General features: G+C 58.1%; 3 protein-coding genes across 10 annotated transcripts in view; 2 read left to right on the top strand and 1 right to left on the bottom strand.

The window, feature by feature from the left end:
- On the top strand, positions 1 to 5,593 carry LOC104914244 (calsenilin-like). Of its 8 annotated transcripts, none has more exons than XM_085242977.1 (8): positions 1 to 1,338; positions 3,095 to 3,219; positions 3,309 to 3,378; positions 3,485 to 3,555; positions 3,968 to 4,075; positions 4,178 to 4,282; positions 4,849 to 4,911; positions 5,417 to 5,593. In XM_085242977.1, the coding sequence occupies exons 1-8, from the start codon at positions 1,047 to 1,049 to the stop codon at positions 5,528 to 5,530; spliced, it is 948 nt and encodes a 315-aa protein (XP_085099103.1). In that variant the 5' UTR covers positions 1 to 1,046; the 3' UTR covers positions 5,531 to 5,593. The 8 variants fall into 8 exon arrangements, with proteins under 8 accessions (XP_085099103.1, XP_085099104.1, XP_085099097.1 ...); XM_085242978.1 differs by lacking the exon at positions 5,417 to 5,593 and adding an exon at positions 5,061 to 5,410 and having other exon boundaries at positions 4 to 1,338; XM_085242971.1 differs by having other exon boundaries at positions 1,196 to 3,228.
- On the top strand, positions 5,582 to 15,471 carry GMCL1 (germ cell-less 1, spermatogenesis associated). Its single transcript, XM_010723176.3, has 14 exons — positions 5,582 to 6,027; positions 8,464 to 8,587; positions 9,374 to 9,470; positions 9,548 to 9,645; positions 10,014 to 10,126; positions 10,301 to 10,366; positions 10,500 to 10,584; positions 10,801 to 10,891; positions 11,299 to 11,439; positions 13,169 to 13,238; positions 13,713 to 13,788; positions 13,903 to 14,048; positions 14,178 to 14,265; positions 14,651 to 15,471. Exons 1-14 carry the CDS (start codon positions 5,582 to 5,584, stop codon positions 14,780 to 14,782), a joined length of 1,773 nt encoding a protein of 590 aa, XP_010721478.3. The 3' UTR covers positions 14,783 to 15,471.
- The window catches only part of HK2 (hexokinase 2), a 16,843-nt gene continuing 4,867 nt past the window's right edge, over positions 15,326 to 27,301 (bottom strand). Inside the window, exons 3-18 of the mRNA XM_085242952.1 lie at positions 23,468 to 23,616; positions 23,153 to 23,272; positions 21,168 to 21,263; positions 20,943 to 21,042; positions 20,653 to 20,836; positions 20,140 to 20,295; positions 19,790 to 20,023; positions 19,159 to 19,463; positions 18,749 to 18,897; positions 18,355 to 18,474; positions 18,155 to 18,250; positions 17,819 to 17,918; positions 17,560 to 17,743; positions 17,246 to 17,401; positions 16,806 to 17,039; positions 15,326 to 16,371 (exon numbers count right to left, since the gene is read on the bottom strand). Of these exons, the coding sequence (XP_085099078.1) occupies positions 16,227 to 16,371; positions 16,806 to 17,039; positions 17,246 to 17,401; positions 17,560 to 17,743; positions 17,819 to 17,918; positions 18,155 to 18,250; positions 18,355 to 18,474; positions 18,749 to 18,897; positions 19,159 to 19,463; positions 19,790 to 20,023; positions 20,140 to 20,295; positions 20,653 to 20,836; positions 20,943 to 21,042; positions 21,168 to 21,263; positions 23,153 to 23,272; positions 23,468 to 23,616 (2,528 nt within the window). The 3' untranslated portion in view covers positions 15,326 to 16,226. The remainder of the gene's footprint in view (positions 16,372 to 16,805; positions 17,040 to 17,245; positions 17,402 to 17,559; positions 17,744 to 17,818; positions 17,919 to 18,154; positions 18,251 to 18,354; positions 18,475 to 18,748; positions 18,898 to 19,158; positions 19,464 to 19,789; positions 20,024 to 20,139; positions 20,296 to 20,652; positions 20,837 to 20,942; positions 21,043 to 21,167; positions 21,264 to 23,152; positions 23,273 to 23,467; positions 23,617 to 27,301) is intronic.

A 27,301-nucleotide genomic window follows, 5' to 3' on the forward strand; every position in this document is an offset into this window, starting at 1 on the left:
GGGGCGGGAAGGGTTGGAATTAAAAGGGTGGAGGGAAGGGGGAAAGGGTGCGAGAGGGATTGGGAACTAAAGGAGAAGGATGGGGAAAAAGGGGAGGAAATGGAGGAGAAGGGGGAAAAATGGAGCAGAAAGGGAAAAAAGTGAGGAAAAGGAGAGAACATGGAGGACAAAAAGAAAAGATGAAGGAAAAAAGAAAAATGAAGGAAAAGGAGAAAAATGGAGAAAAGATGAGGAAAAAAGTGGAGAAAAAAAGAAAATATTGGAAAAATGAAAAAAGGTGGAGAAAAAGTGGAATAAAGGTGAAGAGGTGGAAGAAAAAAGGGAAAATGAGGAATAGAAAGAGGGTGGGAGGAGGGAAAATAGGAGAACAAATGGAAGAAGTGAGAAAAGATGAAACAGGAGAGAAAATGGGGGGAAAAGAAGAAAAAATGGGAAAAATGAGACGAGAAAAGTGAGGAAATATTGGAGAACTGGAGAAAATATGGAGGAGATGAGAAAATACTGGGATAAAAATGAGGAAGTGTTGGGGGAAGGAGAAAATGCTGGAGAAGAAGAAGAAATGTTGGGGACGAAGAGAAAATATTGGAGAAGAAAAAAGAATATGGAGGAAAAAGGGAAAATATTGGAGAAGAAGAGGAAATATTGGAGAAGAAAAGAGAATATACTGGGGAAGAAGAGAAACTATTGGGGAAAAAGATTGTAGAGGAAAAAGAAAATACAGGGGAAGAAGAGAATTTATTGGAGAAGATGAGAGAATATGGAGTAAAAAGAGCATATGCTGGAGAAGAAAACAATATAGAGGGAAAAGATAAAGATAGAGGGAAAAGATAAAAAATTGGGAAGAAGAGAAAATATTGGGGGAGAAGAGAAAATATTGGAGAAGAAAACAGAATATGGAGTAAAAAGAGAAAATATTGGGGAAGAAAAGAGAATATAGGGGGAAAAGATAAAATATTGGAGAAGAAGAGGAAATATTGGGGAAAAGATAAAATATTGGAGAGGAAGAGAAAATACTGGGGAAGAAGACAGATTTTGGAGGAGGAATAATGGAGAAGAAGAGGAAACGTTGGGGAAGAGAAGAGAATATAGAAGAAGAAGAGGAACTGTTGGAGAAGAAGAGAGGGAAGATGGAGGCAGCCGTGTGGGCGCGTGCCAAGGGAGGAGGGCAGGGGGGGGCAGGGGGGGGCAGGGGCGGCCCCACATCCCCAATCTGCCGCCGGTGCCCCCCGCCCGCCGCGGGCATGCAGGGCATGGAGCTGTGCGCCGTGGCCGTCGTCATCCTCCTCTTCATCGCCGTCCTGAAGCAGTTTGGCATCCTGGAGCCCATCTCTGTGGAAGGTAACCCCGGCTCTCCCCCCCCCTCCCCACAGCCCCACGATGGCACGGAGGTGGTTTTTTGGGGTGCCCACCCCACGCCGCACGTTTGGGGGATGCTCTGTGCGTCGGATGCGTGGGTTTTTGGGGTGGTTCTTTGGAATCTCCGTGGTGGAATGCGGAGGTTTTGGGGCGTCCCTTTGTGCCATGTCATGGCCCTGCTCTCCCACCGCGCCGTGGGCTGTTGGGGGGCTCTGAGCCCATCTCCGCCCCCGAGATGGCACGGAGTGGACCCCCGAACCCACAGGGACCCCTGAGACCCCCGTGATGGCACCTCCATACCCAAAAGCCGCCCATGGGGGTCCACAGCATTTATCCCCCCTCCCCGTTTCCATCCCATCTTCCTCGTCCTGGAGTTCCTGCTCTTCCCTGCTCAACGCTGAGCTGCTCCGCAGGGGCTTCACGAGGCTGCAAACATTAATGGGCCATCATTTATTAATTACCTTCCGGCAGCACGGATGGCCGGGGCGGGGGCGGCCGGAGGATGCGATGCGGGTGGGGACCTGGGCAGGGGCTGCTGGAGATGCTCTACAACGTTCCAGAATGCTTTGGGATGTGCTGGGATGCTCGGGGATGACTGGAGATCCTTGGGGACGCTCTGGGATGCTCTGAGATTCTCCAGGATCCTACACGATGATCCGGGATTCGCCAGGATGCTCCGAGATGCTCTTGGGGATGCTCTGGGAAGCTGCAGGACGCTTGGGGTCAATCTGAGATGCTCCAAGATGCTCCGGGATGCTGCAGGACACTCGGGGATGCTCTAAGATGCTCCAGGATGCTCAGGGTTACGTAGGGAAGCATGGGGATGCTCAGGGATGCTCCAGGATGCTCCAGGATACTTGGAGATGCTCCAGGATGCTCAGGGATGCTTTGGGATGCTCAGAGATGCTGCACGATGTTTTGGGATGCTCCAGGATGCTGCAGTACGGTTGGGGATGCTCTGGGATGCTTTGGAATGGTCAGGGATGCTCTGGGATGCTCCAGGATGGTGCAGAATGCTCGGGAATGCTCTAAGATGCTCCAGGATGCTCAGGGATGCTCCAGGATTCTCAGGGATGCTTTGGGATGCTCCAGGATGCTGCACGGTGCTTTGGGATGTTCCAGGGCGCTCCAGGATGCTGCAGTAATGGTTGGAGATGCTCTAAGATGCTCAGGGACGCTTTGGGATGCTCCGAGGTGCTCCAGAATGCTGCAGGATGTTCGAGGATGCCTTGGGATGCCAAGGGAAGCTCCGGAATGTTTCGGGGTGTCTGGGGATGCTCAGGGATGCTCTGACATGTTTGAGGATGGTTCAGGATGCTGCAGGATGCTTGGGGATTCTCTAAGATGCTCAGGGATGCTCCAGGATGCTGTGGGATGCTCAGGGAAGCTCCAGAATGTTTCAGGGTACCTGGGGATGCTCGGGGATGTGCTTTGGGATGCTCCAGGATTGTACTGCTGGAGCAGGCACAGTCCAGCAGCTCCCAGGAACCCCCCAAGTGCAGACGGAGCCGTTTCCTCCCTCACTCGGGTCATGAAACCCAGAGTTGCAGCGGCTGCAACCACCGGGGGAGCTCCCCATCGCGACAGGGAAAGCCGCCGGGTTCGGGGGATTCCCGTTGTGTTTCCGAGCACTGCCAGGTCCTGGATGAGGCTCCTGGAGGGACAGCCTCACCCCGGAGGTCCCGGTGTCCCTCTGCCCCCCCCCCAAAAAAAGGTGACACGCCGTCACCCCCCGCAGACACCTGTGAAGGCGACGTGGAGCTCTCGGCCGCTCGGCACCAACCCGAGGGGCTGGAGGAGCTGCAGGCACACACCAAGTTCACCAAGAAGGAGCTGCAGTCCCTCTACCGTGGCTTCAAGAACGTGAGCACAGTGGGTTTGGGGCCTCCCCTTGCTTTTGGGGACACCCCCATTGCGGGGCTCCCTGTGGCCATCGCTCTGTCCTCCCCCAGGACTGTCCCAGCGGCCACGTGGACGAGGAGACCTTCACGCTCATCTACGCGCAGTTCTTCCCACAGGGAGGTGAGTTGGGGGTACATCACCCCCCTAAAAAGCATCACCCACCCCAAAAACACCCCCCAGAAATACACCAGCCCCATGGGATACTCCCTAACTGCCCCCTCCCCAGATTCCAGTGCCTACGCTCACTTCTTGTTCAACGCCTTCGATGCGGATGGCAGTGGGGCACTGTGCTTCGAGGTGAGCACTGCTGGGGGGTGGCACGGGGGGGGTGGGGGTGCTCGGCCCTATGCCAGCAGCGTGAGTCATCAGATAGCACTGCTGGCATGAGGGGGAGATGCTCAGGAAGGGGTTGTGCGTGGATTTTGGAGCAGCACCCCAAAAAACCAACCCGAACCCCGTTGGTCTGAATGCACCCCAAGTGCTGCTGCAGGCCCAGGGCTGCGGGATGCTGCGGCACGGCCGGGCTGTGCGTCCCCAGCCATTAAAAATAGATGGGAGCCAGAATAGAACGGGATCGATAGGAGAAGTGCCCGTGGTCAATAGCCACGCTGCAGTGCTCTGTGGGGTCCAGAGCGGGGTCATGGCAGCTCCATGTAAAACGGGGGCTGCTCACCGTCACTGTCCTGACCACCACCACCCCCCCCGGCAGGACTTTGTCATCGGGCTGTCTGTCCTGCTGCGGGGCACCGCGCAGGAGAAGCTGAACTGGGCTTTCAACCTCTACGACATCAATAAGGACGGCTGCATCACCAAGGAGGTGCCCTGGGGGACGTCTGGAGGGGGGATGGGGCACCCTTGGGTCAGGAGGGGGTTTTGGGGAGGGGGTTCTCCTGGTCAGCCCAGCTCTGTCTGCTCCCAGGAGATGCTGGAGATCATGAAATCCATTTATGATATGATGGGCCGCTGCACCCTGCCTGCCCCGCGGGACAGCGCGCCTGCAGAGCACGTGGAGCAGTTCTTCCAGGTGAGACTCCAGCACTGCATGGGGATGGGGGTGGGGATGGGGACGGGGATGGGGAGGGGATGGAGAGGGGGATGGGGATGGGGAGGGAGAGGGAGAGAGAGATGGGGAAGGGGATGGAGAGGGGGATGGGGATGGAGATGGGGGCAGGGATGGGGAGGGAGAGGGAGGTGGGGATGGGAACAGGAATGGGGATGGGGAGGGAGGTGGGGAGGGGGAAGGGGTCGGAGAGGGGGGAAGGGGATGGGGATGAGAAGGGAGATGGGGACGGGGATGGGGAGGGAGACGGAGGTGGGGACGGGGACGGGGATGGGGATGGAGATGGGGGCAGGAATGGGGATGGAGAGGGAGGTGGGGATGGGGATGGGAACAGGGATGGGGATGGGGAGGGAAGTGGGGAGGGGAAGGGGTTGGAGAGGGGGGAAGGGGATGGGGATGGGGAGGGAGATGGGGATGGGGATGGGAACAGGAATGGGGACGGGGAGGGGAACAGGAATGGGGACGGGGAGGGATGGGGATGGGGATGGGAACAGGGATGGGGAAATCCCTGCTGAGCTCTGCCCCTGCAGAAGATGGACAGGAATGGGGACGGCGTGGTGACCTACGAGGAGTTCCTGGAGACGTGCCAGCAGGTGACACCGCCAGCACTGACTTTGGGCTCACTCCCCTCCTCCCCCTCCCATCCTTGTACCCAAAGGGATGTCAGTGTGGGTTCAGGGACCCCTCCATGGGTGCCCCCTCCCCCTGTAGGCACCTGTTATGTGTCCGTGTCCCCCGGCAGGATGCGGACATCATGAGCTCCATGCAGATCTTTGAGAACACCATTTAGAGCACAGGGATCCCAGGATGGCTGTGGTGGGACACAGCCTGCGAGACGTTGAAGATGAGGAGAAACCCTTAAGAATGAGGAGAAAAACCCTAATAATGAGGAGAAACCCTTACGAATAAGGATGACATGGCCAGCTTCCACACCAGACCCCCCCCGGTGGTTCATTTTGGGGCAGATCTCCCCAGAAATGGGTCTCTGCCCCAGAGGTGACCCAGCACAAGGTGGACATTATGGGATGGATGCGACCCTGACGGATGGGGGCTGAAATTTGCTGTTTGTTTTTGTTTTTTTTTTTCCCCTAAATAAAGCACCCAGCCATGATGTGGGCATCCCACAGCGCTTCGGCCCTCCGCCAGCTCGGCGCCTGGGGCCGTATCTCCCCCAAAACGGGGCGGGCGAGGCGGCACCGGGGATGGCGGTGAGGGAGGAGGAGCAGGAGGAAGCCCGGCCCTGCATGGCGGACGGCCGTTACCATGGCGACCAGGTTCCGCCACGGAGTCCTTGCTGCAGCACTGCGCATGCGCGGGGTGTCGAGTGCGCATGCGCGGGGAGCAATGCGCGCATGCGTATCTCCCCGTCTCGTCACCTGCGCGTGCGCAGATCCGCACCTCGCACTTTGCACATGCGCACTCCCTCTCGCCACCACCCCCGAGCATCATGGCCGCCGCCGGCCGTTGCTGAGGCGTCTCCGTCACTTCTTCCTCCCCACATGGAGGGCGGCGATGGGCTCTCTGAGCAGCCGGCTGCTGAGGCGGCGGGGCGGCCTCTCGCTCGCAGACGGGGCGGCGGGGGAGGGAGGCCGAGGCGGCGGGGGGCATCGGGGAGGAAAGAGAAAGCGGGGAGGGGGCGAAGGGCCCGGTGACAGCGAGAGCGAGAGCGACAGCGAGCGGGACGAGCGGCTCCACAGCGCCCCCCGCAGGTCTGAGGGTGAAGGGGGAGCGGTCGTGGGCGTGCTGGGGGGCTCTGGGGCCTAAATGAGGCCTGTAAGGGGGGGCTGTGGTGTGATGGGGGGCTGGGAGCTTGTTAGGGGGATTTGGGCCTGTTTAGGGGGATCTGGGATGCGCTGGGGGGGGGGTCTGGGTTCTGATTGAGGCCTATTTAGGGGGGGCTGGGGCGTGTTGGGAAGGTTTGGGGCCTGTTTGAGGGGATCTGGGACATGCTGGGGGGCCTGGAGCCTGTTAGAGGGAAAACTGGAGAGGAACTGTGGCCTTATAGGGGGGTTTGGGCCTTTTTGGGGGGATCTGGGATGTACTAGGAGGCTTGGGGCCTGTTTGAGGCCATTTCTGGGGGGTCTGGGGCCTGTTTGAGGGGATCTGGGGTGTACTGGGGGAGCCTGCGGCCTGCTGGGGGAGTCTAGGCCTGTTCGTGGGGGCTGGGATGTGCTAGTTGGGGTTTGGGGTCTGACTGAGGCCTATTTAGGGAGGTCTGAGCCTGTTTGGAGGGGATCTGGGATGTTCTGGGTGGGACTGGAGCCTGTTAGAGGGGGCTGGGTCTGTTTGGGAAGGTTTGGGACATGTTGAGGGGGCTTGGGGCCTGTTTGAGGCCTTTTATGTGGATCTTTTTGAGGGGGTCTAGGATGTACTGGGGGAGCCCGTGGCCTGTTGGGGGAGCTCTGGGCCTGTTTGGGGGGATCTGGGACGTGCTAGGGGGGTCTGGGATCTGATTGAGGCCTATTTAGGGGGGTCTGGGGCGTGTTGGCATTGTCTGGGATCTCTATGAGGGGATCTGGGATGTGCTGGGGGGCCTGGAGCCTATTAGAGGAGATCTGAGATGTATTGGGGGGAGGTCTGTGTTTGTTAGGGGGGATCTGGGATGTTCTGGGTGGGACTGGAGCCTGTTAGGGGGGCTGGGTCTGTTTGGGGAGGTCTGGGACATGTTGGGGGGGCTTAGGAACTGTTTGAGACCTTTTATGGGGATCTGAGGCCTGTTTGAGGGGGTCTGGGATGTACTGGGGGAGCCTGTGGCCCATTGGGTGGGTCTGGGCCTGTTTGGGGGGGGGGTCTGGGATGTGCTGGAGGGGTCTGAGGTCTGATTGTGGCCTATTTAGGGGGGTCTGAGCCTGTTTGGAGGGGATCTGGGATGTTCTGGGTGGGACTGGAGCTTGTTAGAGAGGGCGTGGGTCTGTTTGGGGAGGTCAGGGACATGTTGAGGGGGCTTGGGGCCAGCTTGAGGCCTTTTTTGGGAATCTGTGGCCTCTTTGGGGGGATCTGGGATGTACTGGGGGGGTCTGGGGTCTGATTGAGGCCTATTTAGGAGGGTCTGAGGCCTGTGTAGGAGATCTGGAATGTGCTGGGTGGGCTTGGAGCCTGTTAGAGGGGAGGAGGTGGGTCTGTTTGGGGAGGTTTGGAGATGCTGGGGTGCCCAGTGCCTGTTAGAGGGAATCTGGGATGTACTTGGGGGAGGGGCTGTGGCCTGTTAGGGGGATCTGGGCTTGTTTGGGGGGATCTGGGATGTGCTGGGGGGGGTGTTGGGAAGGTCTGGGGCCTGTATGAGGAGATCTGGAATGTGCTGGGTGGGCTTGGAGCCTGTTAGAGGGGGGGCTGGGTCTATCTGGGGAGGTTTGGAGATGCTGGGGGTGCTTGGAGACTATTTGAGGCCTTTTTATGGGGATTTGGGGCTGTTTGAGGAGATCTGGGATGTGCTGGGGTGCTTGGAGCCTGTTAGAGGGAATCTGGGTTGTACTGGGGGGGTTCTGTGCCTGTTTGGGGGATCTGAGATGTTCGGGTGGGACTGGAGCCTGTTAGAGGGGGGCTGGGTCTGTTTGAGGCCTCTTTTATGGGAGTTCGGGGTGTGCTGGAGGGGTCTTGGTCTGTTTGAGGGGATCTGGAGCTGTTTGAGGGGGTCTGGGTCTGTTTGGGAAAGGGTCTGTGGCATGTTGTGGAGCCTTGGGGCCTGTTTGTAGGAATCTGGGATGTGCTGGGGGCAGGGATTGGGGTCTGATTGAGGCCTATGTATGGGGGTCTGGGGCCTGTTTGAAAGGATCTCAGGCCAGTTTGAGGGGGTCTGGGATGTGCTGGGGGACCTGGATCTGTTTGAGGGGGTCTGGGCCTGTTTGGGGAGGTCTGTTTGGTGGGAGTGGGGTGTGTTTGAGGCCCGCTGGAGGACACTGGGGCTGTTTCAGGGAGGTTGGGGCTCATTGGAGGGAGTTTGGGACGTTGTGTGGGGTCTGGGGCGTGTTGGGGGGCTCTGGGACTGCTGGTAATGTGGGAACTCATCTGGGAGCACCTGGGGGTGAGGGTGGGGAAGAGGGGATCCGACTGCTGTGGGGACCCTGCAGCTGTCAGCTGCTTTTTGCCAAGGGTCTTTTGTGTAACGTGACATTTGAAAGCAGCATCTCTGTCACCTTCTCACGTAGGAAAAAGCTGAAAAGCACCTCCATGTATATTTACCAGACTCTGTTTCTGAACGGAGAAAACAGCGACATCAAAATCTGTGCACTGGGAGAGGAGTGGAACTTACACAAAGTGTACCTGCGACAGGTGGGTGCTGCGTGGTGCCAGCAGGAGCTGCACTGCCCATCACAACACCTCCCCCTGTGCAGGGCCTGAAATCTTCTCCTTTCGCCTCCTGTTTCCCACTGATGGGTGCCAGAGCAGAACCAACGCAGAGCTCAGGGCTGCAGTGCCACACAAACCCTTTATTTTTCTGATCTCTCAGGTAGACGTCAGTGGGTGATGCATCTCCCTGTGTGCACATCCACTGCTGGGGAGGAAAGTCGTGGCTCCTAGCAGAGCAGCGCATTTCACTCCGCTTGGACGGAAACCTTTCACCCTCTAGTTTTAAATACCTTAATCCTAAAGGTATATTTCCATCGGTGGTGTCTGTGTATGTGTCCTTGGTACGAGGCTGCGGCCTTGTACATTAATTTCTATGTCTTGCATGCTGGTTTTTTCCCCTCTAATACCCAAAGTGGCGTTCCCCGATGCCCACAGGATTTGTTGCCCACTGGTATCGTTAAGGATGCAGCTCCTGGACTAATTACACCCCAACGCTGGTGTGGTTGGGAGGAAAACAGCTGACACGGCTCTTCTGGCCCTCCTGGGCTCTTGTCTTTGATTGCAGACACGCAGTTCAGATTCTCTGGGTGCATTTTCAGACACAAACTGAGACACGTAGGCCTTGCTCAGTACACCAGGCTGCCTTGGTTTGCACGCTGCCTTTCCTCTGTGTGAAGGGAAACGTTAACAGCCTTCAGCTCCACGTGCAGCTGCCCGTGCTTTTCGTTTGAGTGCCGACCTCCTTCTCTCTCCTCTGCCCTCCTGCAGTCAGGATACTTCTCCAGCATGTTCAGCGGTTCCTGGAAGGAATCCTGCATGGACACCATCGAGCTGGAGATCCCCGACCAGAACATTGACATAGAGGGTGAGCGGAGCTCCCGCGGACTCCTGGCAGCTCCTGTCAGCTCCGCTCTGAGCGCTGTGCTGCTGTTTCCCTCGCAGCCCTGCAGGTGGCATTCGGCTCGCTGTACCGAGATGATGTGCTGATAAAACCCGGCCGAGTTGTTGCCCTCCTGGCGGCCGCCTGCATGCTGCAGCTGGTGAGTGAGCGCTGGGGCCTTTCGTGCCGTGCACGGCGGCACCTTCCCGCAATGAGGAAAGCGAAACGGCGGAACGCGGCGCTGTGGCTGTGTTGGAAAACGCTGCGGCTGAGCTGTGGCTGTGATGTGGAAGTTGTCAGTTGTGTTTGGAAGCGGTGCTGGAGCAGCTCAGTGTCTGCCCTGACGCTGCTCGTGGTTTTTGGTGGTGGAGCTCAAGAGCTGTGTGCTGCCGGCATTGCGCAGGTCGCTGTGGCACCAGGAACGGCTCGGGTGTGACAGCGAGCTGTGCTGTATCTCCCCCTTCCTGCTTGGAATGTGAAACTGAGTGTTTCTGCTTGTTTTTTTTTTCCCCCCTTCCCTTTCTGCAGGATGGCCTAATCCTGCAGTGCGGGGAAACGATGAAGGAAACCATCAATGCCAAAACTGTGTGCAGTTATTACAACTCGGCGGGGACGTACGGGTTGGACTCGGTGAAGAAAAGGTGAGCCAGCGTCCTGCAGGATGCTCCCTGCACAGCACTGCACGATCCTAATTAGCAGCAGTGCCTCGGGCTTGTTCCTGATCACTTAAAGCTGTCTGCCTGGAGCTCTGTGCTCCCTGACTGCTGACATCCACAGGGAAAAAGGAAGGCAGTGACTCCTTGCTTTTAACCTAGGTGCCTCGAGTGGCTGCTGAACAACCTGATGACTCACCAGAGCGTTGAGCTCTTCAAAGAACTCGGGTATTTGTCCTTCAGTTAATTTTCAGCCGCGTTTGGTGCCTTTCTGGTGCTGGCTGTTGATTGATTGTGCAGATTTCTGACTTTTCCTTCTCTCCCTGAACGCCTGTGATGATTACTTTACTCTTTTTTTCAGCATAAATCTCATGAAGCAGCTGGTCAGCTCTTCTAACCTCTTTGTGATGCAAGTGGAGATGGATCTGTACACTGCCCTCAAGAAGGTACTTGGCACAGGGCCTGGCCAGGGCACTGACCTGGTGCTCCTGAGGTTGCTGTGTAAAGCAGCAAGTCTGAGCCCTGTGAAACGGGCTGTAAGCACTTGGTGGAGGATGGGAAACTCTGGGAGCGATGGCGTGATGGAGACGTGGCTTTGATAATGCGTGACTCGTTGGAGAAATAATCTGCCAGGCTGACTGGGGTCCGTTTGTTTTACCTAGTGGATGTTCCTGCAACTGGTGCCTTCCTGGAACGGGCCTCTGAAACAGCTCTTAGCACAGGCTGATGCCTGGTTTGCTGAGCGAAGGAGAGGTAGGGACCAAGGAGGTGGCCTCGGGCTCCAGGTGGGATGTGGCAGTCTTCATCTCCAGGCTTTCTCATGTTTTCTGGGAATGGTTGGGTTGGAATGGAGCTCAGAGGTCGTAGAGTCATGGGATGGTTGGGTTGGAATGGAGCTCAGAGGTCGTAGAGTCATGGGATGGTTGGGTTGGAAGGGATCGTAAAACTGCAGGATGGTTGGGTTGGAAAGGAGCTCAGAGATATTGCAGCCAGGGGATGTTGGGTTGGAAGGAGCTTCTGCTGAAAGGATTTGGAAGTCCATGTCATCTTTGACACGGAACCCCCCAGAGTGGTGAACAAAAAGCTCCACCTCACGTACAAACAGGGTCTGCAGAACCCTTAGGAAGCAGAACGGTGACGTGAGCTGTGCTGTCCCACAGAGCTGGAGGGTGACGCTGCTTTCCTGGACCTGGAGCAGGGCGCTGCCTTCCGGCCCGTGTTCGCACACCTGCGCCTGCAGTACATCATCAGCGACCTGGCATCCGCACGGATTGTGGAGAGGGATGCTCTCATCCCCCCAGGTGAGTGTTTGGTGCCCGGGGGGAGGTTGGGTGCTCAGCTGCTTCTGTTTGCACTTTGCCTTCCTTACGTGATGTGCTGCTCTGGGCCTGCCGCCCACAGGGTGGAACTCCATTCTGTGTTGTTATCGCTTAGCGCCGTTATGTTATCATAAAATGATAAAAAAATGATAAAATGTGATAAAAACACCCATTCTGTTCACACCTGGCTGCTGAGGGCTGGGCTCACCCGCAGCTTCCTCCTTTGCTTGGAAGCTGCAAGCCTGGAAGCAATTTATCAAGTGGAGATCTCAGCTGAAAACATTCCTCCATTATCACTGCTGCCATTCGTACCTCTGATGGCACAAAACATCTCCCCTCACTCCTGTCCTCCATCATCCCTCCCTGTGCTCCTCACACCAGTATTCCCTCACCCAGGCTGGTCTCTCACCTTGAGTTTGGCATCTCAGCTCTCGGACAGGTCGTCTTTGTGTCCACACATGCCTGCATCTCAGTGGTACCCGTTTAGGGGTGGTGCAGTGGCTAGGCATCACAGAAAGACTGAATTTCACTGAGATTGATCATTTTCACTATCTGTAGCTCCTTGATACCGGTGCTCTTTGTGTCCAGCTTAGTGCCCTAGGAGTTGGTACCCCAGGGCTGCTCTTGTATCCACGCTTGTACCCTGGGATTGCTGTGGGCTCACACCATCCATACTCACAGATGTCTCCTGCCCCATTGCTGACCCGGGAGCAGCTCAGTTACGGCGCTCCGTGTGTGTGCTGAGCAGAGTGGGAGCAGCAGGTGGAGGCAGAGCACTGTGAGCGAGGCAGCAAGCAGCGCACACAGCTCTGCTCTGACAGCTGACCCACATCCCTGAGTCACAGCTGACGCCTCCCGTCCTGCGCGGTGCTTGGGGCAGCTCCTGGCACGGGCTGCACTCCTTCCCTCAGTAAACCCTCACCCACGGTGCCACGTGAAGCTGGGGCTCCTTCCGTGTGCATCGGAGCCGTTGCAAAACAGACGTGGGGCAGCGCTGGGGTGGAACGTTTTGTCCCTGCAGCACAGAGCCTGCGGGCAGCTCACCTTGTGCAGCACGGGGCGAGCAGTTCTGGGGTCGCTCCCGTTCTGATTGTGACTTTGAAGCCCATTTCCTCGTGCTTGGTGAAAAGGAGCCCACGGTTCTGGCACAGCTCCCGGCACGGCAGAGCTGTGTTTGCTTTCTCACAGCTGAACAGCCCCTCTGCTGCGCTCGCCCGCTTTGTAGTCCGCAGTGGGAGAGGCAGCGGGGGGTGCGGGGCGTGCGGTCATGCAGGAGGGATCTGCTGCTTCCTGCAGCGCTGGTTGTGAATTGCAAAACCCAAATGCTGAGCTGCAGGGAGCGGGGGAAGGAGGGGCAGCCCTGCACGGCAGGATCCGCACGGGGCCTTGCTGTCTGCCCTTATCTGTTTGCAGCCGGGGGAGGCGTTAAGATTAGGAAATTCCATCCAAAAAGAGGTGTAAATGAACCCTGATTTGCTTTCCTTGTATGCATTCATCCCTGCTGCCTGGAGGAGTGCTTCTGGCGTTCCCCCATCCACCCTCCCTGAGCACAGCGTGCTCCAGGACGCGGCCTTGCTGCTATCGGCCAAGGGGAGCTCCCACACCCCGTGCTTTATCTCTTATGAACCTCTTAGGGCCAGCACAACCTCGTTGCTGCCCTGGGGCTGTGCTCAGTACACCCTCATTGCCAGCTGTTGTTCTTTCTTTGCAGAATGGCTGTCCTCCGTGTACAAACAGCAGTGGTTTGCCATGCTCCGAGTGGAACAGGACAACGACACCGGGTGGGTACACGGCAGGATTTCCTCTGCTTATTTCTCGCAGTGGAAATCTCACTGATAAAGACCACACAGCGTGTTTCTGGGGGGTGGGAGCGGGGCAGTGGTCCCGAATGGATGCACCTCATGCCCACCTGGGATCCAGCGCAGCCGCTTGGGTGGAGGAGAAGTGGGGCAGCGCTCGGAGCCGAGCTCCGTCACACAGGCGCTGCTCGGTGCCTGCTATCACCCAGTGGCAGCCAGCTGGGCGGTTTGCTGGGCAGGCTGGGCCTGTTGGCTCAGCCCCTTCGCCACGTGGTTCGTTGCAACAGCTGGACCCCAAATTGCCCTCATCTGTAGAGGTTCTGGAGGCGTCCTTAGAGAGGGGGGCTGGGGGCTGGGGGCTGGCAGTAAGCTGCAACCCACACAGAACAACGCTCGGAGCTCCTACGCATCCCAAGCCACGCTGGTGCACTGTGCTGCTGTTCTGTTTGCTGGCAGGCCCCAAGAAATCAACAAGGAGGAGCTGGAGGGAAGCAGCATGAGGTGCGGGCGGAAGCTCGCGCAGGACGGCGATGTAAGTGTGCTCCAAACACGGGGGGCAGAGGTGGGAGAGCTGCGAGGGATGGGGCTGAGCCCCACGGCTGGGTGTGCACCGTGACTCTGGGTGCTCCACGGTTGTTCCCTGCAGTACTGCTGGCGTTGGACCGGATTCAACTTCGGCTTCGACCTCCTCATCACTTACACCAATCGTTACATCATCTTCAAGCGGAACACGCTCAACCAGCCCTGCAGCGGCTCTGTCAGCCTGCAGCCCCGGCGCAGCATCGCCTTCAGGTACCTCCCTGAGCATGAGACACGTCGTTACTTGGCTAATTAGGCCTTCCCTTCTGTGCTGGAAGAAGCCCTTTGAGGTGGCAGAACAGAAGGAGGGCGCTGAGCCCCTTCCATGTGTTGCATCCGTAGGTTACGCCTCGCCTCCTTTGACAGCAGCGGGAAAATAATCTGCAGCAGAACCACGGGGTATCAGATCCTGAGCCTGGAGAAGGACCAGGTATGCTGGGGTGCTGTGCTCAGAGCATCATGCAGGGGGAAAGCTGGGGTGGGGTGCTGGGGGTCTCATTAACGTGGCTTAACGAGGTCAGACCTGCGATGCCACTCCATCCCCTTGCACCAGTGGGGTTCCCCTGTGCTTGGGGGCAGAGACGTTTCCATAAGGACTCTCTGCTGTTGTAAACCTAATGGTGTTAAGGGAATGTCTGCTCGAGGGCGGCCACGTCTCGCAGCTGGGGATGTGCGATGCCAAACAGTGGCACAGAGCGCTGTAACACCCCCAGAACACTTTATGGGTGCCACAAAAGGGAGGCGAGCAGCTCTGGGGGCAAAGGGAGCACAGTGCTGGGTGTGTGGCGCTGCTCACAGCTCCGTGTGCCACCCAGGAGCAGGTGGTGATGAACCTGGACAGCCGCCTGCTTGTCTTCCCCCTCTACATCTGCTGCAATTTCCTCTACACGTCGCTGGAGAAGAGGACGGGTGGCACAGCGGCATCGGAGGGCGCAGATCAGCACTGAGTGCATTGCTGCAAGCCGGAGCCCATCCTGCATTGCTCCACCACTGCAGGTGCTCGGAGCCACCCCCACCGCCCCCCCAGCAGCCCAACAGCTGTGCTGGGAGCAGCTCACACGTCCACCATGGGGGGGGAACCCACCCTGCTTTCGCTCAGGAACACTGTGACCATGGAGTGCCTTTGGGCCGTCCCGTTGGGGTGGTGAGGGCTCAGCGCCTTCGTTCCTTTGTGCTGGTTTTTGTTTTGTTTTTTTTTTTTATGTTGGACTGTTGTTGTTGTTGTTGGGAATTTACAGCCCAAATTTTTGCATTCCGAGAGGGAACGTTGCCCTCTCAAAGTGTCTTTTTTTAAGATTGTCAAAAAAGCTTTAAAAAAAAAAAAAAAAAAAAAAGGAAAAAAAACCCAAACACCCTGCTTGGACCTGGTAATGAGGATAGGAGCATGGGGTGAGGCAGACCAGAAATGGGGTCACGAGGAATGCTGTCCATCACCCCCCTCCCCATTGTGCCGTGGGTTCCATGGCTCAGCACAACCCAGCAAACGGAGCTCAGTCGGTTCCACATTTTTATTGGGGGGAGCCGAGGAGTACAACACCACCACACTGCCAGGGAAACCGGTACGAAAAGTACAAAAATAAGGAAGCCTCTCTATCTCTCTATCTATCACGACTAAAAATAAATAGTGTAAACACGAGAGGAGAACAGCAGGCGCAGCTCCGCTGCTCGCAGCCCCACCGTCTTTGGCTTGGATCCGAATCGTGCCGGGGGGGCCGGGCTGAGCTCTGAGTGCCCCCCCAGCTCCGTCCGTCCTTCCCTTCATATTGACAGCTGCGATTTCAGCTTCCCTTCTTCATTTCAACCCCGAGAGCGCAGTACCGACGCAAAGGAGTCCCCTGAGAGCTCCGTCCTCCGTGAGCGCAGCTCTGCCCCACACCGTGCTCGGGGGCTGCGGCGCGTCCCTTCCCCCCATGTATCCCTTTGGGGACAAGCAAAGTGCCCCCACCCCGCCCCGCAATGTCGGGTTCTCCAGTCTGACCCCAAGGAAACGTTAAATTAAGGAAAAAAACAACGAAGAGAAAGGAAGATTTGGTGCCACCGCTAAAGGACGTGGCGAAGTGACGTGGGACCGCAACGCCGGGTGATGCAATGGGACCCCCATCCCCAGTGCTTCCCCACCTGTGCAGGTGATGGGGGGGGAAAACAGAACTGGAGGTGTCCAGGGAAAGGACGGCCCTACGGGGCGGGATGTGGCATCGAAGGCTCTGCTCCACGCGGATCCTTTCTGCCGTCGGGGGGCATGTGAGTGGTTTGGGGTTGAGGGGGACACAGCCTTCGTGTCCCACGAGGAAAGCGAAGGGGGGAGGGCCCCGTGTGTGTGTGTGTGTACGGAGGGAGGGAGCGGGGAAGGAATCGTCCTTCGGGCGCAGAGCTCTGAGCTCCGAGCTGCCCCTACCGCTGCCCGGCCTCACGAATCCGGCACGCCACGGCCGTGATCAGCGCCGCTCCTTTACCACTGCCGTCCTCTGACTGCAGGAAGGTCACCTCGCAGCACGGGGACAGCTGCCTCACCGTGTCCTGCATGATGGCCGAGAAGCTGCGGAAGGAGGAGGAGGAGGAGGAACCCATCAGAGCCGTCCTGTGATGCGGCCAATGCCATCCCACGCCAACAGCCAACGCAATGTGGGAGTGCTGGGAACCGGGCACAGACAGCCCACGTTCTGCCTTCCAGCCCTGATTCGTGGCCGGCACCCAACCTGAGTGCCAAGGGGCTGTGTGCAGCCCCACCATGGAGCTCTGAGCCCGATGCATGGTCCACTATGGAGCCAAGAGCCCTTTGTATGCTCCACCACAGAGCCCTGAGCCTTCTGTATGCCCCGCTGTGGAGCCCTGAGCCCTGCTGCTCATCCCTGCACCCTTGGCCTCTGTGTGGGCTCCACTGGAAGGGGCAGAGCTTCACCACAGACCCTCCTGGTGGGCAGAACCCCAGGAGACCGCCTCCCCGCTCCTCTCTCCCCTCTGGGCACTCACTGTGGGTGCAGTTTGTAGAGCGTCCCATCCACGCCAACCGTCACCTTGAGGAAATCCAGCCCGCGGTTCTCACGGATTTTATCCACCACGGCGGCCATCCCGGCCCCGCAGAGCTGTGCAGCACGCCGGGCCACCACGGTGCACACCTCCTTGACGATGATGCTGTCATCACACGTGCTCTCCAAGCCCAGGTGCTGGAGGATGGAGCGCACCTGCAGCAGGGCCAGGCAGTCGCTGCGGGGCGGGGGGCACAGAAGTTAGGAGGTTTCCCCCCAGATCCGTGTGTCCTATGGCACCCATGGAGCCGTAGGTTGGGTAACGCCAACTGGAGGGACGCCCAGGGTGGAGTGCACTTCATTTCTCACACCGTATGCCCTGGCTCTGAGCACCCAGGACTCCCCCCCCAAAACACAGCAGGACGGCCACAGTCACATCCTCACCTTTCTATCTGGGACAGGAACTTTGTCTCAAAAATTCCCCTGGTCTTCAGGCGCTCGGAGATGCGGCCGCGGAACAGCAGCCCTCGCTTGGTGAAGTTTATCAGGATGTTGCGGACGATCTCCCCCAGGTACATCCCGCTGATCATCTTCTCAAACCTGGAGTGGGGACGGCGGGGCCGAGCGTTGGCACCCGAGGGCGGAGGGGACAGCCCTGCCCACCCCATGGCACCCAGCACCGTCTTTATGGTCCAGCACCATCGGGGTCGTGCAGGGGAAGGACCGCTCCTCTCAGCCCCAGCGTTACCACCACACACCTCTGCTTCCCGGGGTTGAGGGACAGCTCATCCACAGCCAAATCAAACTCGGTCTGGATGTCATCCAAGCAGCCGTTGTCCCCAAACGCGCCCCACTCCATGTTGACACACATGCGGCCCTCGTCGCCCTCCACCAGCTCCACGTTCCGCATCTCCTCCATGTAGCAGGCGTTGCTGCCCGTACCTGTGGGGTGAGGGTCTCAGTGGGGCTCAGGGGGAGGGCATCCCTGCGTGGGGCAGGGAAAGGTGCGGCGCTCACCAACTATCAGCCCGACTTCGCAGTAGGGGTCTTCGTAGCCACAGGTCATCATGGTGCCCACCGTGTCGTTCACCACCGCCACCACGTCCAGGTCGAACTCCTGGAAGGGAAGGGTTGGGTTGGGTTGGGTTGGGTTGGGTTGGGTGGTTTCCTGCACGGAGATGATGGGGCAGCCCAAGGGGGTGGGATGGGCGGAGGGCAGCACTGCTCGGCTCTTAGCTCCAGGCTCTGGAAATCCACCCTCTATGTGATGACTAAGGGAGGTGGTTGACATCCCAACGCTCAGCCCATTCATTCCCAGCCCAATTAATGCCGCTGCAGAGCTGCCCCGCTCACCTCTCTGCGGTGGATCGCCTCCTTCAGCAGGCTCACCACGTCCTCCCCTTCGCAGCCCGTGGCTTTGAAACCCTTTGTCCACTTGAGGAGAATCCCCTGGGAGGAGAAAAGAGGGTTGAGGTGAGCGGGTTGGGACAGAAGTGCCCCACAGACCCCAAATCTCAGGGACACACTCAGGATCCTGCCAGTGCCGGGCTCACCTCGTCCAAGTTGGTCTGCTTGCATGGGAAGGAGAAGGTGAAGCCCAGCGGGAGCGACACTCCCTTCATCCCCATGTACTCCAGGAAGTCGGAGATGCAGTGGACAATGTGGTCGAAGAGCTGTATGTGCAGAGTCAGGGCAGGAGGGCACAGTCACCGCGTGTGCCAGGCACTGCAGGCTCCCCCACATCCCAGCGGGCAGCACTCCCACCCGTGGGATGCGGTCCTCCGTCTGTGGGGTGCCCCAGAGCCCCCCTGGCCCCAATCCCAGCAACGCCCCAAAGCCATCAGCGATGCTCAGAGCACAACCTGTGCCATTTCCCTGGTGGGGAAGTGGGGCTGACGCTCATCTGCCCTTGCTGGGTGTGTGGGATGGGACGGTGGGTGGACTCACCTCCTCTCCTGTCCCCTGCATCACCTCCAGCGGGATGGAGTAGATCTTGTTGTGCATCTCCACGCCGCGCCGCATTCCATTCCGCACCCGCACCAGCAGCACGCGGAAGTTCGTCCCCCCCAGATCCAGAGCGAGGAAATCTCCTTTTTCTAAAAGCCAGGAGAGGGTTGTGAGGAGAGAGAGCTCAGTGAGGAGCACCATAAGCACCGAGAAATCATGGCTGAGAACGTGGAGGTGACATTTCCCAGCCAAGGGCGCTGTGTTGGGCGTGGGATGTTCTGGGGGCTCAGCATCGTCATTCCAGAGCTTTGGAATTGCGGGGCTGCTCATCATTGAGGGGAACAACGGTCCCTGCATGGCACAGACACTGGGAGCTCTTTGCTATACGCAGGACATGAAGGTGCCCTCACCTGTCCCATCTGGAGTTGAGCACACGTATGTGGGCAGCATCTTCACTGTGGCCTCCGCGTGCGTCTCCTTGCCCAGCCCCTTCTCCATCTCAACCCTCATCCTCCGCTTCACCTCCAGGAGCTGCTCGTGGCTCAGCTTCAGTGCCTCCAGGATCTTCTGCCGGGCCTTGTGCTGGGCGGCCAGCCGGTAGGCCACCGCCGTCACCATGGCCGCCCCTTTGCCGCTGCCATCTTCCGACCTCACAAATCGGATCTCGCAGTCAGGCAGCAGCTTCCTCACTGTCTTATGGAGGCGTCGGGCAAAGCTGTGGAAGAGGAGGAGGAGGAAGAAGAAGGCTTGAGTGTGCCTTCACAGGTCGTGTCAGACTCTGAGATGGCCCACATGGGCTTTGGGATCCAATGGAGGTGCCCATGGGACCCACCATGAGGTCACCTCCTCTGTGACGACCAACAAATGGGGTCCAAGGGAGGTGGGATCCAATGATGGGATCCAACAGAGATGCCGGTAGGACACCATCATGAGGCCAGACTTCCTCCGAGATGGCCAACAAGTGGGATCCAATAGAGGTGCCCATGGGCCCCCACCCTGAGGCCAGACCTCCTCCAGCTCCCCGTTGCCTCGAGGACTTACTGAGGGTGCTTCTTGTACACAGAGCCGTCCACACCGACGGTGGAGCGCAGCCGGTCCACCCCCTTGTTCTCCTTGATGCGGCGCAGCACGGCGGCCAGCGTGGCCCCGCAGAGGTTGGCCGAGCGGGTGGAAACGATCTGGCAGATGCGGTGGGTGGCCAGGCAGTCCTCATGGGACGGCTCCAGGCCCAGTTTGGTGAGGATCTCGTGGGCTTTCTGCAGCCCCTCTTTCTCCCTGCACACCGAAGAACAGAAGACATCTATGCCTGGAAATCTGCTGCGAGCCCAGCATTTCCCCCAGCTAGTGGGTGGTGGGTTGGGACCCCGCAAAGACACCCAGCCCCTGCTCACTTCTCAATAGCAGAGACAAATCTGGTCTCAAAGTGCCCAGTGGTGCGCAGATCCGAAGAGAGCTTCCCTTGGAAGAGGAGCCCCTCCTTGGCCATCTTCACCAGGATGAGGCGCACCAGCTCGCCCATGTACATCCCACTGATCATCTTCTCGAACCTCACAAACACAAGAGGTGCACAGTTGGACCCCCATCATTAACCCCAACCGCTCTCCCGGCCGCGCCGCCCGTCTGCCGAATGGGAATTCCATAGGACCGGGCTGTGGACATTAGGTGGTGGTGTTCCCTTTCTGCTACTGATGGATTTGTTGGCAGGGGAAACGTGGATTGACAGCCCCAAGCGGAGCGCTGGCGAGGGAAGCGGGCGTTGGGTGGACGTGCCAGCCCAAATCCCACGCGGTCCCCATTGGCGGGACGGAGGACACTGTGACCCAGTTAACTGGGACAACCCCACCGGTCCCACACAATGGGAGGATGGCCAACGTGGAGCAGAGCAGAGCCAGGAATCTGCTTACAGCTGCTTGCCAGGGTTGAGTGAGCCCATGTCTATCTCATGGTCGAACTCGGTCCTGATGTCATTGAGCACGCCGTCGTCCCCGAAGGCGCCCCACTCCATGTTGATGCACATCCGGCCCTCGTCCCCCTCCACCAGGTCGATGTGCCTCATCTCCTCCATGTAGCAGGCGTTGGTGCCCGTCCCTGCGCCGAGCACGGAGACCCACTCGCATCGGATGCCGGCTCTCCCCCGTCCTCCCCAATTAACACCACGCAATCCACCAAAATCCCTGCGCTCAGCCCCGCTCACCCACGATGAGTCCGACTTCACAGTTTTGGTCATCATAGCCACAGGACATCATGGTGCCAACAGTGTCATTTACCACCGCCACGATGTCAATGTCGAAGTCCTAAAATGGTGGAGGGGGCACTGAGTGCCACCAAAGAGCAGCGCAGCGTCTCCGCTTGCACGGTGACGACGCGCATTGCGTCCCGTGTGTCCCATCCTGGGATTTTGGGAGGTGGGACGCCTTACCCCTCGTCTCTTGATGGCCTCGCGCAGCAGGGACACCACGTCCTTCCCCTCTACGCTGCTGCACTTGAATCCCTTTGTCCAGTTGACAAGGATGCTCTGTGTTGGGGGAAGAGATAGAAGGGGATGCTCAGCTGGACCCCACGCCACCACGTATCCAAAACTGCGCCTCAAGGTCAGAACCATCAACCCACAACTCGAAGTCAGAGCCACCAACACACAACTTAAGGTCAGAACCACAAAACCACAACTCAAGGTCAGAGCCACCAACTCACAACTCAAGAACAGAACTACCCCATCCATGCCTCAAAGTCAGACCTACCAACCCTCAACTCAAGGTCAGAGCCACCAACCCACAACTCAAGAACAGAACTACCCCATCCATGCCTCAAAGTCAGACCTACCAACCCACAACTCGAAGTCAGAGCCACCAACCCACAACTCAAGAACAGAACTACCCCATCCATGCCTCAAAGTCAGACCTACCAACCCTCAACTCAAGGTCAGAGCCACCAACCCACAACTCAAGAACAGAACTACCCCATCCATGCCTCAAAGTCAGACCTACCAACCCACAACTCGAAGTCAGAGCCACCAGCCCACAACTCAAGGTCAGAATTACCCAATCCGTGTCTCAAAGTCAGAGCCAACAACCCGCAACTCAAAATTAGAGCCAACCCACAACTCGAAGTCAGAGCCACCAACTCACAGCTCAAAGTCAGACCCACCAACCCACGTCTCAAGGTCAGTACAACCCAACCCACAGCTCAAGGTCAGAACCACCCAACCCACAGCTCAAGGTCAGAGCCGCCCAGCCTCCTCCAGCACAGGGACGGACACGGCTCTGCAGGCACAGCCCCTCCCTCTTATCACTGCCATCGGCATCTGCAGCGGTTCCCACGTCCCAGTTTATGGCCACAGGCACGTGAGTCATCGGCTCCCTGCCGCCGGCAGAGGGACGTGACCTCTGTTCTTGGCTTCATGGAGCCCTGCAGCAAAACCGGCTCTGATGCATGCGGAGGGCACCAGTGGGACGGGGTCTCACCCCCCACCACAGTAATAGGAACACGACTTCCCGCAGCCCCAGAATGGAGCTGCAGATGTGCCGAGCCACTGCCGTGCCGTGGAGCTGCCCGCCACCCAACCCCACACGGGGTGAGCCCTGGGAAGCAGGAGGTGGCGGTGTGGGATGTGCACAGTGAGGTCGCCGGTGCCGATGTGGTGCTCGGCACGTCCCCGGGGCTGCCAGGCTGCGGGCAGCTGCTGCCCCATGCCTTCATCCAGCACCAGCAGCTGCTCGCCGAGAGCAGAATGAGAGAGGCACAGAGAGCTCTGTGTCCCATGGGACCCACAGGGATCATCGAGCTGGCCACAAAGGGTCATTCACATGGCTGTAGGGCCATGTGGGGCTTTAGGGCCACAAGATGTAAGGCCATGAGGATCTGTAGGGCCATGTTGGGCTGCAGGGTTATGAGGGGCTGTAGGGTTATGAGGGGCTGTAGGGTTACGAGGGGCTGTAGGGTTATGAAGGGCTGTAGGGTTACAAGGGGCTGTAGGGTTATGAGGAGCTGTAGGGTTACGAGGGGCTGTAGGGTTATGAGGGGCTGTAGGGTTATGAGGGGCTGTAGGGCCATGAGGAGCTATAGGGTCATATATGGCTGTAGGACCACATGGGGCTGTAGGGCTATGAGAGGCTGTAAAGCCATGAGGGCTGTAGGGCCAAGAGGTGACTGTAGGGCCACCATGAGGCCTTCCCTCAGTCTCTTCTCTGCGCTGAACCCAAGGGACCTCCTCTTCTCCCCACACACATTGCTCTCTCCCCCCTTCCCCATCCTCCTGGCCCTCCTTTGGGTACTGTTAGATGCTTTCAGGTCCTTCCATTCCGGTGCTCCAACTGCCCCCAGTGCTCCAGGTGTGACCCCACCAGGGCACAGTCACCCAATCCTGCACAGAACATCACTCCTCGGCCCCCCACGTCCCTCACCCACCTCATCCAGCTTGGTCTGGTGACATGGGAAGGAGAAGGTGAAACCAAGGGGCAGCTTCTTCTCCTTGATTTTCAGCTTCTCCATGAAGTTGGCCAAGCACTCAGCAATGTGGTCAAAGAGCTGAAAGGCAACGGTTGAGGATGAGCATCTTGACATCTTGGCATCTTGAAAGACATCTTGGCATCTCAAAGAACATCTCAGCATCTCAAAGGACACCTTGGCATCTTGAAGGATTTCCTGGCATTGTCTTGACTACTGCCCCGCTGTGGGTGGATGTTCCTTTTGGGGGGACAATGGGGAAGGGGGGAGGCCCACCTGCATCCCGCTGCCTCGCATGAGGTCCTCATGGATCTCATAGATCTGGCTCTCCATCTGCACCTTCTGCAGGCCGTTGTCGGACACCTTCACCCGCAGCACGCGGAAGTTGGTGCCACCGAGGTCCAGTGCCAAGAAGTCTCCGTCCTCTGGGGAAGAGAAAGCCAGGGTGAACACCAAACTCAAACCACAGGAGTGAGCCCCAAAACCACAGAGATTAACCCAGAAACTGTACGGGAGTAAACCCCAAAACTCCACAGGGATGAACTCCAAAGCTCTACAGGGGTGACCCCCAAAAGCACAGGAGTTAGCCCCAAAACTCTACAGCAGTCAGCCCCAAAACAACAGGGATTAATCCCAAAACTCGACAGGGGTGAATCCCAAAACTCTACAACAGTTAGCTCCAGAACTGTACAGGGATGAGCCCCAAAACCATAGGGCTGAATGCCCAAATTCTACAGGAGTTAGCCCTAAAACCACAGGACTGAATCCCAGAAATCCAGAGAGATGAACTCCAAAACCACAGGGGCTAACCCCAAAATCACAGGACAGAACCCCAAAACCACAGGGGCTGGCCCAAAAGTCCACAAAGGTTAGCCCCAAACCCACAGGGATTAACCCCACAATTCCACAGGGGTGAACCTCAGAACTGTACAGGGGTTAACCCCAAAACTCAACTGCAGTGAACCCCGAGACTCCACAGGGGTTAGCCCCAAAACCATGGAATCACACCCCAAAACTATGGGGGTTAGCCTCAAACTCTACAGGGTTACCCCAAAACCACGGGGCTGAACCCCAAAACTGCACAGGGTTTACCCCAAAAACCACGAGTGATCCCCCAGCGCTGCAGGTCCTGTAAGTCACAGCACCAGACCCATTCCCGTACGCTGACGCAAGAACCCCAAGAGAGCTCCAGAGCTCCCCCACCCCTTCCCCACGCTCTGCCCTTCCAAAGCGTCGCGCAGCGGAGGAGACGCTTTCGGAGGAAATCCGAGTGCTGCTCTGGGAACACAGCCCAGCAACCCCCAGCGCTGCCGGCACATGGCTGCATGCCGGCCCCGTTCCTCTGGGTGCATTTCAGTAGGGTTGGGACAGAGCGAGAGCTGGGGGATGGCACACGGCCACCAAGGCAGAAGGTGGGGACAGAAAGCAGCGTTCGTTGGCACTCCGGTGTCTGAAGGGGGGATTGGATGGGGTGTGCATGGGGACACGTGGTGACTTCACGGAGCATTCGCGACATCAGCGTGTGTGGGGACAAGGTGACACGGATGGTGACATCATGGGGCCTCCATGACATTGGCGAGCATGGGGACATGGGGACATGGATGGTGACTTCATGGAGCCTTCGTGATGTCATTGTGCACAGGGACACGCGGTGACTTCGTGGAGCATTCGTGACATCAGTGTGCGGGGACAAGGGGACATGGATGGTGACATCATGGAGTCTTCGTGATGTCACTGTGCACAGGGACGTGGATGGTGATTTCGTGGAGCATTCGTGACATCAGTGTGTGTGGGGACATGAGGACATGGATGGTGACTTCATGGAGTCTTCACGACACTGTCGTGTGCAGGGATGTGGGAAGATGACTGGTAGCTTCATGGAGCCTTCATGACATCAAGGTTCGCAGGGACACGGGGACATGGATGGTGACTTCACAGAGCCTTCATGCCACTGGTGTGCACAGAGATGTGGGGACACAGATGGTGGCTTCATGGAGCCTTCATGATGTCACTGTACACGGGGACATGGATGGTGGCTTCACGGAACCTTTGCGACATCGGAGTGCGTGGGGACATGGGGACACAGATGGGGACATGGGGACAGATGGTGGCTTCACGGAGCCTTCGTGACATCGATGTGTGTGGAGACACAGGGACATGGACACTGCGGTGGTGGCTTCACGGAGCCTTCAAGATGTCGGTGTGTGCATGGAGACGTGGTGACTTCATGGAGACTTCGTGACATCAGTGTGTGCAGGGATGTGGGGAGATGACTGGTGGCTCCATGGAGCCTTCGTGACGTCAGGGTTTGCAGGACACGGGGACATGGACGGTGACATCATGGAGCCTTCATGACGTTGGTGGGCGCAGATATGGAGACACAGAAGGTGGCTTCATGGAGCCTTCGTGATGTCACTGTGCACGGGGTCAGGGATGGTGGCTTCATGGAACCTTCGCGACATCAGAGTGCGTGGGGACATGGGGACACAGACGGTGGCTTCGTGGAGCCTTTGTGATATTGGTGTGCACAGGGACGTGGACCTTGACCTCATGGAGCCTTCATGACATTGGTGTGCATGGAGACAGGGACACGGACACTGCAGTGGTGGTTTCATGGAGCCTTCAGGACGCTGGTGTTTTCGGTTTGCATGGGGACGCGGATGGTGACTTGGTGGAGCCTTCGTGTCTCGGTTTGCACGGAGACATGGATGGTGACATCACGGAGCCTTGCTGACATCGGTGTGTGCAGGGACATGGGGACACAGACGGCGCCCAGGGCACAGATCCAGGAAAGCAGATCTTTCCCAGCAGCCAAGGAATGAGCAGAGGGCTGGCTGCGCCGTGCCCAGGTCGGAGCTGCAGAGCTCCGGTTTCCACCCCACACCCCCGGAGGTTTGGGCTCTGGGCGCTGCCTCGCGCCGCGATAAGACACAAGCAAACAGGAAAGCAAACAGCACAGCTAACAGCACGCTCACCGCCGGGGCTGTTTGCAATCTGCAAAGGGCCCGAAGATAAGCACTGCGTTTCCTATCCGCAGAGCTGCGGGGAAAGCAGTGCCGAGGCGCACAGACAGCAGAGCTCGCTCCTCTGGCGCAGAGCATGCCGTGCCCTCATCCGACATCTCATGCCCACACCCTACATCTCGTGTCCTTGCCCTACATCTCATGCTCTCCCCCTACATCTCATGCCCTCCCCCTACAACTCGGTGTGACCCGCTGGCGATGTAAGCCCTCTCATCCAGCATAATCCCTGCAGAACACCCCGTCCTGGCTGGGACGAAAGGCAGCCTGGGAGCAATGCTTTGGGATCTCTGTGTTGGGGTTGCTCTTGGGTGAGTCCCAAATTATGGCTCAGCAGCTGCTGGGAAGGAAGGCCCATGCTGGGCCAAGTGTCCATCATGCAGAGGGTGCGGCCGGACACACAGGTGTGAGTGGGGCAGGAACACCGTGGGTTGGGGGTGGATGAGTTTACCATGGCAGGGCTGGACCTACATGATCTTTAAGGACCCTTCCAACCCAACCACCCAATGGTTTGTGACCTTTAAGGACCCTTCTGATCCAAACCATCCCATGGGTCTGTGACCTTTGAAGTCCCTTTGAACTCATCCATTCAGTGGCTCTATGCTCTTTAAAGGACCCTTCCAACCCAACCACTCAATGGCTCTGTGATCTTTAAGGACCCTTCCAACTCATCCATTCCATGGCCTCTAAGCTCTTCAAAGACCCTTTCAACCCAATCATCCCACGGCTCTGTGACCTTTTAGGACCCTTCCAACCCATCCATTCTACAGTTCCACAACTCCCTGATTTCCCAGCAGCTCCCAGCATTCTTCACTTTTCCCCCGTCGGGTTTTACGAGGACCCCACGGAAGGGTTCCGGGAGCATCTCCAGCCAACGACCGCATGAGGAAATCGTTCGGCGTCGGATGCACTGATGGGAGCCCAAAGCGGAGCCGTGCCCCCCCAGCCAAGAGGGGTCGGTCCCTTGGGGAGGACGAGAGGCGTGCGGGAAGGGAGCAGAAAGGCGGCATTGTCAGCTGCCTCCTCACGTGGTCCCCCTCCCATTCAGCACTAATGAGAAGCGATGAGCTGACCCGTGACCACCTCATCC

The sequence above is a fragment of the Meleagris gallopavo genome, chromosome 24 (assembly GCF_905368555.1).
Source record: "Meleagris gallopavo chromosome 24, MGAL_WU_HG_1.1, whole genome shotgun sequence".
In the NCBI taxonomy this organism is placed as follows: domain Eukaryota; kingdom Metazoa; phylum Chordata; class Aves; order Galliformes; family Phasianidae; genus Meleagris; species Meleagris gallopavo.